This window comes from Anser anser (assembly GCF_964211835.1).
Source record: "Anser anser genome assembly, chromosome: 11".
Taxonomy (NCBI): domain Eukaryota; kingdom Metazoa; phylum Chordata; class Aves; order Anseriformes; family Anatidae; genus Anser; species Anser anser.
In genome coordinates this window covers 12,143,093-12,155,592 of record NC_139732.1, presented here as the reverse complement: position 1 = coordinate 12,155,592, position 12,500 = coordinate 12,143,093, and the positions used below count along the sequence as shown (strand labels likewise).

Genomic DNA, 12,500 nt, shown 5'->3' with positions numbered 1-12,500 from the left:
GCTAGTTACAGAAGTATTGGGAAATACACTTTTGTTTGTTAGCCTGGGGAACAGGGCATGGCAGAATTATCTTTACTATGTTTAATCTACCGTGTAAGTAGCAACAAATGTGCTATTATTTATCAAGCCTATTTGCTTGGCAATGTGTTCAAGATTGTATAGGGTCATGTCTTCACATATTCTTTACTTGCCAAAGAATAAATAGACAGCAATGAATGAAAAACTAATCAAGGGGCAGGGTGGGGCTTTCTTCTGCCACTGCCTGTATCCTGAAGCTGGGCAAGGCATGCCTATGTGACTCATTTTCTTGTTGGCTGAAGAGGACTAGTGATACCCCATTGTGAAGAGACTGTGCTTTTAAGCTCAGGGTGAGAACCTGAGCTTAAATACAGCTCCCAGGCAAAGTGAGGAGATCCTGGTAAGGATTCTCATGGCCCCATTTCATAACCTTGCTGTTTTTCCAGCAGCCAGTATTCTTCAATGCTTCTGGATTTTAGCAGGGCACAACTACCTCCTGCCCCGAACAGCCATCCCCACCACAGCTGAGCTGGTTGTGAGAGGCCTGCTCAAGCCCTCCTGTGATGCTCATCAGGCTGCAGGAATGCAAAGGCTTGGTTGTGTCTTCCCCCTCTTGTCAGGGGGCCATGCAGGGGCAACCTCTTCCAGGGCTGTGATGTGTCCAGCTGCAAAACTCCATCCTGCACTTTGCTTACGTTGTGTGGAGCCTTTCACAGAAATGATCAAGCAAGCCCATCTGTAAATATTTGGGAACAGAAATTTACAGTGAAGGCTGCCACCCCAGAGCCATGGCAAATATGCCTGTGGAATTATGTGGACCTTGCCAAACACTTGCTGGAATGAAGCTTATTGAAATTGAAAGATTGAAATGAAGCTTATTGAATTGAAGAATGAATGATGAGGAAAATGAGGAGAAGACAAGTGCTTGGGCTCCTGGGACAGAATATGGAAGATGGGGTTGTGCAAAAGTACTCAGGCATGACTAGCTGCAAGACAGACCTTAGGGCACAGAATCATAGATTCTCCTGAGTGGGAAAGGACCCATGAGGATCAAGTCCAACTCCTGACTCCACACAGCACAACCTAAGAGATAACCACATATCCAAGAACATTGTCCAAACACTTACTGAACACTGACAAGCTTGGGGTCATAACTGCTTCCCCGGGGAGCCAGTTCCAGTGCCCAAACACCACCTTAGTGAAGAACCTTTTCCTAATACTGGATCTGACCCTCCCCTGTCCCAGCTCCATGCCGTTCCCTCGGGTCCTGTCGCTGTCCCCAGAGAGCAGAGCTCAGCGCCTGCCCCTCCGCTACTTTTGTGAGGGAGCTGCAGGCCGCCATGAGGCCTCCCCTCAGCCTGCTCTGCTCTGGGCTGAACAAACCAAGGGACCTCAGCCACTCCTCATACATCTTCCACTGTAGACCCTTTACCATCTTTGTTCTCCTCCAGTGGGCACATTCTAATATGTTTATATCCTTCCTACACTGTGGAGCCCAAAACTGCACACAGTACCTGAAGTGAGGCCATGTCAGTGCTGAGTATAGTGGGACAACCCCATCTTTTGACCAGTTAGCTAGACTGTGTTTAATGGAGCCCAGGATATGGTCGGATCTTTGGCCACCAGGGTCTATTGTTAACTCATCAATCAACCCCCTAGACCCTATTCTGCAGGGCTGCACTCCAGCTACTTGTCCCCCAGTCTATACGTACATTCAGGATTACACCTTCCCAGGTGCAGAATCCAGCATTTGTTCTTATTAAATTTCATACAGTTGGTGATTGCTCAGAGCTCTAATCTATCAGTATCTCTCTGTAAGGCTTCTCATCCCTCGAGGAAATACAATTTTTTATCATCTACAAACTTACTTAGGGTGCACTCAACTCCTGTGTCGTTGATAAAAACATTGAAGAGAATTCCTTTCTCTGCAGGGGATGGCTTGGTTTCATGGCCTGTTTGTGAGGGACGTCTCTCCCAACAGCAGGACGGGACATTCCTTGTAAAGGTCATGTGGACAATACTAAGGGTTGGTGGAATGCAGAAAACAGGAATATGTTCCAAAATGGACCCAGAATCTCTCCAAGCTATTGTAAAATGTAAGTGCCATCAACAAGTCTGTATGTTACTGTTCAATTAGTGGACAATGGGTGCACATGCCATGACCACTCTGCAAGACTTCTCTGTGCAGGTGGTTCCACGGAAAGGCTCAAGACAAAACCCGTGCTTGGAGTTTGGGAGGTCTGGGGCAGAGTGGAAGGTAATTCTATGGTTCTTGATGAATAAAAGAACAAAGAAACAAGTTTTGACATAAGAAAGAAAAGTGAAGTTGTAACACAGATTGTAACACAAATGCTGTAAGAGCTACCCCATAATTATTGCCATTTCATTCAAATCAGGAGACTTGTGTGGGCTTTAAAGATCCTTCTGGTATGCTTCCCACCACTTTGTTTGCAATGGTCTTCTTGTTGATTGCTTCTCAACTCTTCCTCAAGCTCTTTGCTTGAGTATGCAAAAAGCTGTAGTCCTACTTGCTACTACCACCTATAAAGCACGCTCAAGCCACAGGCTTCAACATGGGTGGAAGTTACAGATAAAACCACTGCACTTGAAAATGTGCTCGTGTTTATAGTGGCATTCCAAAGACTGCTAATGGCAGAATCATGCTTTACCAAATAGTAGAAAGTTACCAAAAGTTTCTTCTTTCTTCCTTTCTTTTTCTTTTTCTTCCTTCCTTCCTTCCTTTCTCTTTCTTTCTTTTTCTTTCTTTTTCTTTCTTTCTTTCTTTCTTTCTTTCTTTCTTTCTTTCTTTCTTTCTTTCTTTCTTTCTTTCTTTCTTTCTTTCTTTCTTTCTTTCTCTTCCTTCCTTCCTTCCTTCCTTCCTTCCTTCCTTCCTTCCTTCCTTCCTTCCTTCCTTCCTTCCTTCCTTCCTTCCTTCCTTCCTTTTCTTCCTTTCTTTCCTTTCTTTCCTTTCTTTCCTTCCTTCCTTCTTTCCTTCTTTCCTTCTTTCTTTTTCTTTCTCTTTCTTTCTTTCCTTCTTTTTCTTTCTTTTTCTTTCCTTCTCTTCCTTCCTTCCTTCCTTCCTTCCTTCCTTCCTTCCTTCCTTCCTTCCTTCCTTCCTTCCTTTCCTTCCTTCCTTCCTTCCTTCCTTCCTTCCTTCCTTCCTTCCTTCCTTCCTTCCTTCCTTCCTTCCTTCCTTCCTTCCTTTCTCTCTTTCTCTTTCTTTCCTTCTTTCTTTCTTTCTTTCTTTCTTTCTTTCTTTCTTTCTTTCTTTCTTTCTTTCTTTCTTTCTTTCTTTCTTTCTTTCTCTCTCTCTCTCTCTCTCTCTTTCTCTCTTTCTCTCTCTCTTTCCCTCTTTCTTTCTCTCTTTCTCTCTTCCTTTCTCTCTCTCTCTTTCTCTCTCTCTCTTTCTTTCTCTTTCTCTCTTCCTTTCTCTCTCTCTTTCTTTCTTTTCCTCCCTCCCTCCCTCCCTCCCTCCCTCCCTCCCTCCCTCTCTCCCTCCCTTTCTTTGCTTTCCTTGCTTTCCTTGCTTTCTTTCCTTTCTTTCAGTTCTTTTTCATTTCTCTTTACAACCTCCTGGAAGCCTCACAACATTTAACTAACAAAGTTGCCAAAAATCACTAATCCTCTGCTTTGAAGCCCAGAACTGGGGCAAGCAACGCCCACACAGGGAAGCATTCAATGAGAGCTGCTTGCAGCTTGCCTTTTCTCAGGGTTCAGTTGCTTGGATTCAGGACGAGCTCCCGCGGGGCCCAGCACACTAACCCTTTCCAAGCAGCGCATCGCATGCATGTGGGGACCCAGGAGGAGCTGAGCGGTCCCGGTAGGACAGGAGGCTGAAGTCCCGCTCCCCGGTGTGGCTCACCATGACCAGGTGCCTGCACCCCTCTGTCCTCATCTCCAGCCCGGGTGGAGGAGGCGAGAAACCCTGCTCCTGGCCTGGGGCAGGAAAAGGGAGAACGGGACTTTTGGTTACACAACGAGGGTTTCTGCTTCTGGTTACACAACGTCCTTAACGAGGGTTTCTGCTTCTTACTTTTTATTATTGTTTTTCTGGTGCATTTACTGGTGCCAGAGGCGTTTTGTCTACTGTTTGTGTGGGGAAAAAAAAAAAAAAAAAGGAACAAAAACCAGTACCACAAGGGTGCTCTCACGCACGGCAGCTCGCTCCCGGTCACCGGGGCCCAAGCAGCCTCAGCTGGGCCCCAGGAGGGAGGCGCCAGGCCCGGCCCTCCCCGGCCAGCACCAGCGGCCGCAGCGGGCTCGGGGGGCCAGTGTGGCGGGCATGGCGGCGCTGCGGGCGCGCACCGTGCTGCTGACCGGCTCCAACCGGGGCATCGGGCTGGAGCTGGTGAAGCAGCTGCTCGGGGGGCCTCGCCCGCCCGCATGGATCTTTGCGACGTGCCGGGACCCCGAGGGGCCGCGGGCGCAGGTCAGTGCGTGGCCGGCCAAGGGACAGGCCAAGGGACACGGCGCGTGGGCCTGAGCTGCGGGCAGGGCTGGGTACGGGCACGGCCGGGGGCTGCACCGCGGCCTGCCCTGCGGTGGGCGAAGGTGAAGGGGGCAGAAAGCCCCCCTGTGCCACGGGGGGCCGTGGGCGTGAGTGGCCGCCGTGCTGCCGGCCTCTGTGGTGGGCAAGGTCGGTGGTCCCCGGGGTCCGAAAGCAGCCACGGGACCCTCCTGCCCCAGTTTTGCAGTTCGCTAAAATGCAAGTCAGACGCGCATTGTTTCGGCAGGAAGTCACGGGAGCATCTGAAAACGTGCAGCTTTCCTTCTAACAACAACATCAGCTCTGGTTTTCCTCCGCTTGCTGTCACCCGCTGAAATACCAGAGGGGAGGTGTTTGCTCCGCTGCTTTGTTTTGCTGCCCCTCCTCACAGCCCCGCTGCGTGCAGGGCTCGGCGCAGTGCCTGCAGGAATCCCACCCCAAAAAGCCCCCGAGGTAGGCGGGAGCCCCCTGCCCGTGCTGTTCAGGCTCATGGGCAATGGCAGGGAGAAGGCACCCTGCTGCAGGTGCAGAGCTCCTGCTGCTGGTGCCTACGCGAGCTGCATCAGAGCCAGTTCAGCGCTTCCCTTTTTGCCGTGTTCTCCTCCCTACACCTGCTGGGCTCGGGCAGTGCTGAGATCAGAGGACTTTTTGCAGGGCAGACTGGAGCACGTTTCTCCCAGGTGGTCAGGGTGCATTGCTCTCACTGCAGGGTGCTCTGGTAAGACTTGTGGCGGTGTTTTCAGGACGTTGCTGATGAAGTGGGTGACAGCAGGAGGAAGAAGGCAGGGTGAGCCTCTGTCAGGCTGATGCTACCACAAGAGCTCTACGCATTCCTCATGTGCCTTCGGATGTTGGGGGTGAGAAGCTGCTGAAGCCAGCAGCTGAGCAAAGTAGCAGGGGAAGGAAAAATGCCCATCAGCCATCAGAAATCGCTGAGAAGTGTCTTCCATCATTTTCTGTGCCCAGAGGGAATGTGGGAACATGGAGCCTGATGGTGACACTCAGAGACACGGGGTCAGTGACTCCCACTCCACAGCGGTGGGATGTGGTCCCAGGATGAGTCCCAGGGAAGCATCCGCTCACAAGGAGCTGCCAGTCTGTTTTCCCTGCAACATTCTCTACGGGCTTGTTTGTGAGAGTTTTTTAATAGTTCTAAAAGTAATCATTTTGGACATGTTGAATGTGGTTTGATTTCGGTTGTCTAGGACCTGCTATAGTTGAAGAAAGCTCAGAGCAAAGAGCTGCTAGGAAGTGTAAAGCTGAGCATTTCATTTGGGATTTTATTATTTTTGAAAACCGATTCTGAATCCTCTACGTCTGGTGGCAGTAATCAAGAAAAATTTGCAGAGGGTTTCGTTTCAGTTGAGCAGGTGAGACGTAGCATCCAGAGCGACTGTGCTGCTTGGCTCCAGACAAGACTGGATAAAAATTCTAGCTGTCTTAGTCTGTTGTGGCACTCAGGACCTGCTCTGACTTTCTTTGGTCAGCGATGCTGGACATGGGAGGATGCAGGGTCTGGGGACCAGGGAGCTCTCAGACCCCTCTTGGTGCAGGGAGAGGTCTCTGGAGATCCTGCCTCGTCCCACACCTCCCTGTGTTCTCAGGCGTTCGTCAGATGATAAAATAACCTCTTTTAAACCACTTAGAAGAAAAAAGACAGAGCCATCTGCCAGGTTTTTGTAGGGGGGGGAAGCAGATGCTGCTTGCTGTGTAGTTCTTCCCTCCTCATCTTCACATAGGGCTGTGTGTACTTGTGTGAAGGTGCTTTAGGTGCATGCTCCAGGGTTTTCCTGCCTTTGTATTCATCACCCAGGCCTGGATGTTCAGCTGGGCCCTAAGGAGACACAGGCCCGCTGAAAGCACCTGGAAAGCCAGGGAAAGCCAAAGATGGGGCTTTGTGGGGCTGGTGACCCGCAGCAATGAGGATGCTGCCACATCAGGAATGGCAGGAATGCACTCACAGTCATTCCCACACCTGTAACACTGCCAGCAGCCTCTGGGAGATGCTTCTGGCCTTATGCCTGCTCAGTGTGCATCATTTCCTGGGTGAGCTGGTCCTTAATAATAAATGTGCAGTCATCCTTTACTGTGGCTCTGGCTGCGTTCTTGCATGTAGATCCAGCAGGCTTTGGGAGGGTGGCCACAGTACCTTGCAGGCGTGCTTGTGTTGCACTCTGCGTAAATGGTTTCAGCTTTGTGGAGCTTGGAAAAACCCTGGGTGCCTTATCCAGCTGTCCACAAGTGCTCAGTAACATCCTGAAGATGTTTTTCTTGAGATGGCTGGTCGCTGGTGCCCTAGTATTGTGCTTGGCATCACATCTAGTTGTTTCCGTGTTTCTTTTCACAGGAACTGAGAGATCTGGCATCCAGACACCCAAACCTGGTTCTTGTGAAGCTGGGTAGGTGTGCTCTGCCTCTACCATTCGTGTCCACCAGACACAGTGGCTCCATTTCTCCTCCCCTCCCTGCCACCAGGCTCTGCATTTGCCTCCATCTCTTCAGAGCTGCCCAACGTTTGGCTTCAAGTGCTGCTGCCACTGAAGGCCCAGCTTCTCCAACCCCATCTCACCTTGTAGGGCTGCGCAGAGCCGTCCTGCAGCAGGTCCTGCCACAGCTCATCTGGGGACAGCCCCTCTGGGGACTGTCACAGCAGCGCGTTGTCACCCTGGGGTTGTTTGCAAAGGGCTCTGCCCTGGCCGGGTCCTCGAGCTGCCCGAAGCAGAGCACCCTACACTGTGCATTGCGGAGACTGGGGCTTGTGGGTGCCGGGGTGCTCTGGGCTGGTTGCACAGCACCATCTGGTGCCTGCAAGTGGAAAAGACCGCTCAGGTCAGGGTGCTCAGCTCTTTCTCAGCTGCTCAACCCCCATCTTCTCCCTTAGGCCCCTTGGGTGGACCCCAGACACAAAGACTTCAAGGATGTTGAGCGTTCAGAAATAAATCTAGCTGTCCTGCTAGGTCGAGGAAAGTTAGACCTATCTGTGGCCAGCTGCGAGCTGTCCTGGCAGCAGACCGTTGGTCAGGCTGACGCACTGCGAGTGAGAGCGACTGCTGCGGGATGGGCGCTGTTTGGGGATTGCAGCCTGTAGAGTAAACCCAGGACAGCTGCTGTGTGCTGAGATCTGGTCGTCCACTGCCACTTGGGTCAAGGCCTGTCACCCGTCCTGCCCCAGCACCTCCAGTCTGAGCTGTCCACAGGAGTACCCACCACTGTCAGCGCCCGGTCAGCCCCAGGGCTGCTCTGGCCCAAAAGGAACTGGAAAAACCTGGGGAAATGGGGTCAGCCCTGGTTCTCAAAGCCCTTTCTCTGTCACCGCAGATGTTGCAAATCCCTCAGCTATTGCTGACGCAGCGAAGATTGTGGAGGGGAAGCTGAACGGCGCAGGCCTGAACCTGCTGATAAACAACGCTGGCATCTATGCCCAGGTGTCGCTGGAGACGGTGGACTCTGACGAGATGATAAGGACGTACAAGACCAATGCGGTGGGGCCGCTGCTGATGGCCCAGGTAACGCTCGGGTCAGAGCCCACCTCAGAGAGGGAGTTTGGCACAGCCTCTCTTCCTCCTGTTCCTTCTGACTTGGTCAGCCACGTGCCCCGTTGCTGTCTGTGGTCATAGTGGAGGTCGCAGAGTGCTTTCCAAAATTTCCCAAGGCTGTGGGAGGGAGGGGACGGCTCCAGCCTGTGCTCCCACCCCGTCCTGTCTTGGTTTCCCACTGCTCCTCCTCACCCCCCCGCTGTAGACAGGCTGGGTTGCAGTTGCTGTGAGTGGGGCTAGCTGGGGGCACAGGCATCCCACCAGGCTGCTTCTCCCCAGACATTCCTGCCCTTGTTGAAGAAGGCTGCCCAGAACAGCACAGAGAAGGGACTGAGTTGCAGCAAGGCAGCCATCATCAACATCTCCACTGTCATGGGATCCATCGAGAAAACTCCCGAGTCCTTCTGCAAGCCTGTCATCTCCTACCGCTGCAGCAAGGTAGGGAGATGCGGGCTTGGGAGCCGAGTGGGAGTCCCTTTGCCAAGCCTGGTCTCAGGGCAGTACCCGAGGCTGTGAGTTGGAGGGACGTATGTGTGCTGGTTGCTGCCTGAGTTCTCCAGGCACCTCCATGTCCAGTCCCTGCCCACCTAGGGGATGCACACACCGTGCTCCATCTCCTGCAGACCTGGCATTGGGTTTTTCTCCCTCACCTTGAGGCAGAGATGGGAGTGGAGGCTGGAGTGTGGTGCTTTCTACTGCTCAATGCTTCCTTCCTCCTCCAGGCTGCCCTCAACATGCTCACCAAGTGCCAGGCTCTGACCTATGGGGAGGCCGGGATCCTCTGCGTGGCGCTTCACCCTGGCTGGGTGAAAACCGACATGGGCACCCAGGAGGTGGGTGCTGGCTGAGCAGGGTCACTGGGATGTGTGGGCATTGCTCAAGAAATAACCTTGCTGCAGGGTGCACCTGGGGAGTAGCATCAGCGCATGCCCCGTGCCAAAGCCACACACCCAGGGCTAGAGGGGGCTTGTTCAGGGGAGAAAAGACTTCAGGCAGTCCTGGAGGTGGGCAGAGAGCCCAAATCCAATAGAGCAGAGAGGGGAGGAGCAGCACCTTCCCACAGTGGCCCACTTCCTCAGAGAGCTGCAGGCCCAGGAGGTCTCACCCATAGGTGAGAAGCCTGCAGGTAGCATTCTGCTTGCAGCAGGATCTTTGACACCGCCAGTTTGGCTCAGCTGGTGTGTGTGGTTCCTGCAGCTGCTCACAAAGCCTGTAGCTGGCTTCCTAGCCCAAGCCACCTCCATCCAAGCCATGCAGATACCCAGCTGTCCTCTCACATAACTGGTCCATCCCACCTCCCATGGCTCTCTCCCCAGTCTGGGTGGAAGGAGCCTTGCTGGGGATGTGCATGAGCTGACTGGGGGCTGGTGGGTGACCAGCAGGGGTTGGGGGGTCCCAGCCCTGCTCCTCACTTGTGCCCCTTGCAGGCTGACCTGACGGTGGACACGAGTGTGCGGGGGCTGCTCTCTGTGCTGCCCGTCCTCTCTGAGAAGCACAGCGGGAATCTGCTCAACTGGGAAGGCAAAGTGATTCCTTGGTGACCCCCTGCAAGGGACCGTGCGGTGCCAGGAGGTCTCCGGGTGCCCTGAATCACCAGGGTGCTCGGCCCCCTGCGGCCTGCAGGTGACCTACTTAGGACTCCGCCACCAGGAGTGCAGGGCAGTCTGTGATCCCTGCATCCGAGTCGCTAATAAATGCAGTCACAAGTCGATTAGTGCCTCTGCCTTCTCCCGGCTGTGGTGCCCTCACTGAGACTGTCTCTGCCCTGGCCCGAAGCTGTCCTCTGCAAAAAATAACCTGGCATTAGAGCAGTCTGTCTGCCTTGCCTTCGGCTGCTCTGAGCAGAAGGCAAGCCCCAGGGAGCATTTCGCCAGCCCAAAGCCTTGTTGTCTTCCCTGGCTGCTGAGTGTGCGTGGATCTGCCTGCTCCCTGCTGTACTTGTGTCCATCTCTGGCGGTCTCTTTGCTACAGACATCCTGGTGGCACTTTGTGCTGGGCACCGTGTCCTTGTGAGCAGCCTTGGGGCACAGCTGAGAGGTCCAGCAGTGCCACAGCCCAGTTTTGTGATCCCAGGCAGCCAGCTGTTCCCATACTGGAGCTGCAGCTGGGCACAGTAGCCCTGGGTGTGGGAAATCCAGCCCCAGGGGGAGCACAGCATGGGAATGGCACTTCTCCTGCACGGAGAGGCTGAGAACATCAGTAACTGGGCTTCTGCAGCAGACAGGGCTTCTGCATGGGTCGGGCAACCCTGGGCTGCATGATTTTGCTTGAGGGTGGTAACAGCCCTGAAAGAAAGGGCTTTGGGGTGCTGCTGGCTTTTCCCAGCTTTAAAAAGCTGGAGGTTTCCACCCATACCTGCCCTTCCTGGAAGGAGCTTCCCCTTGGGGGACGATGGAGTAAAGCAGCCAGGGGCTCCTCCAAAAGCAGCTGAGCAGAGCAGCCTGGCTTGCAGAGGAGGAAAACCCAGAGCTTTCCCCTGAGCCCCCCGTTTCCCAGCCCAGCTCCCTTGCCCAGGCTTCCCCCCGCGGGCAGGCAGAGCACCGGGGCAGACGGCCACGCTGGGGCCACAACTCAGCCCCACCGAGGTGAGCTGTGCCCCTGCGAGCTCCAGCAAGCCCCGGCACCAGCCTGCCCTCCCCAGCAGCCTGCTGAGTCACAGGCAGCAGTGTTTTCCTCGCTGGCTCCAGGTCCTCCCGAGCCACTGGCGTTTTGGTAGCCCAGACTTCAGAGAGGCCAGGAAAGGTGACAGCAGGGAGCATCTGCCACCTGCGTGCAGCTCGGGCCAGGTTCCCGTGGCTGCAGGTGGCAGAGCTGCCGGAGCTTAAAAGCTTGTACCCCTGTATCCCTCCTTCCTGCGGGCCCCAGGGAAGAGAGGCAAGCTGCCTCTGCAAAGTTCAGGGGCGCTGGGAGCGGATGAGGATGGGTTTCCCTCACTCTGCAGGCAGGTTCTGGAGCCAGGACACCTGGGTCCCAGCCCCGCTTCTCTCCCAGAGCTGCCCCAGCCCTGGCATAAGGCTAATGCCAACTCCTGCCTGGTCGTGCCAAAGGGAGCCAAGCCCCAGGGCTGTTGGGAGCTGTCTGTCTGTCTGTCTGCCCCGTACCCAGGCTTCCTGCACTTTCCAAGCCTGTAAAGCGCTTTCCATGGCACTCAGAGATGGCGCTGTGCGCCGTGCTGGGAGTGCTGCCCATGGGTGAGGCACCCACCGCCGCATGACCCCATCCCGGCAGGGAAATTCTGGCCTCAGCTCTGTCCTCCTGCACCCGGCATATGTCCCAGCAAACCAAGCAGCGCTGGGGACAGGGAGCAACGCTGCTGTCCCCAGCTGAGGGCTGCTTCGTGCTCCGGAAGCCCGGAGCTGGGCTCTCTCCAGCCACCTGACTTCCCATGCAGGTGCTCGCTCCTCTTTGCTCTTTTCTTTCCCAGCCCCACCTCGCATCTGCGGCCAGAGGAGATCTGTGAGCATCCCTCTCTCGCTGCAGCCCCCCCGGAACATCAGGCTGTGGCAGGGCACCTGTAGGAAGCCTGGCACAGCCGCCTGCCCTGCCCCTCGGCTGCCCGGATGGCGGGCTAAGTGCTGGCTGGCCAGTGCTGGTGCAGTTCAAGCCTGGGGCAGCACAACGCAGCACCTTGCTCGGGGACATGCGAGGGGCCCTGTGGGCAGGTCTCTCTGCTCCAACACTTGCCAAGCGGTGTCGGCTTTTCCTTTGCTCAAGTTCCGGGTGTTTGTGCTCATGCAGCTGATTATCTCCACGCTTCCTCTCCAGCCTGATGTTTCCTGCCTCGCTCACTCCCTTTTGCTGGCGTTGCCCTTTGTGTCAGGCTTATCTCCCGGTTCTGGGCAGCGTCAGACCTCCGTGCTCCCCCTGCTCGCCGTGACGGAGGCTGGTCGCGCCCATCGCCTCTCTGCTCGCTGGGGAACAGATTTCTTGCTTTCTTTGATTTCTTCATTCTTCCAGCTTTCTCTTCCTTCCGTGCCTTGCCCTTTCCTGCCACTGCTGTCCTGGGGGAGGACGGCTGGCAGTGCCACTGCCTCAGTGGCCGTGGGAGACGGGGAGGCTGCAGCAGAGCGTCCTAGGAGAGCCCACACCGTGCCTCCCAGAGGGCTGCAGCAGGGGGCAGCTGAAATGCCAGCTCCGCCTGGCACCTGTCAGCTCCTTGGGAGCACAGGGCAAGGAGGATTTAGGATCCACCTGCATTTAGCAGCTTAAAGCGGGATGTCCTTGATCCATCTCTACCCTGAAGCGTTAGGACAGGTGCAAACTGGACTGGAGCATTGCCCGCCCTACAGTGTGCACATCTGCAGAGGACACAGCCCAAAGAAATTAAGGAATTTGCCCTTGCAGGTGGTGGCACTGCAGTGCTGGGTTAGGAGAGCGGGATGCTGGGGCAGTCTCCTAAGTGCACACCCTGGGGCAGCAAGGGCCCGTTTCCCAGGGTCTTCCACCTGGTTTGAAAGACC

The 12,500-nt window shown here is 54.9% G+C and overlaps 1 protein-coding gene across 3 annotated transcripts; it reads left to right on the top strand.

Annotated features, from left to right (window-relative positions):
* Positions 1 to 4,146: 4,146 nt before the first annotated feature.
* LOC310905562 (C-signal-like) lies at positions 4,147 to 9,751 on the top strand. Of its 3 annotated transcripts, XM_083851998.1 has the most exons (6): positions 4,155 to 4,447; positions 6,852 to 6,903; positions 7,823 to 8,010; positions 8,320 to 8,478; positions 8,763 to 8,873; positions 9,468 to 9,751. In XM_083851998.1, exons 1-6 carry the CDS (start codon positions 4,301 to 4,303, stop codon positions 9,579 to 9,581), a joined length of 771 nt encoding a protein of 256 aa, XP_083708124.1. In that variant the 5' UTR covers positions 4,155 to 4,300; the 3' UTR covers positions 9,582 to 9,751. The 3 variants fall into 3 exon arrangements, with proteins under 3 accessions (XP_083708126.1, XP_083708125.1, XP_083708124.1); XM_083852000.1 differs by lacking the exon at positions 8,320 to 8,478 and having other exon boundaries at positions 4,147 to 4,447; XM_083851999.1 differs by lacking the exon at positions 8,763 to 8,873 and having other exon boundaries at positions 4,149 to 4,447.
* The last annotated feature ends 2,749 nt before the right edge of the window (positions 9,752 to 12,500 follow it).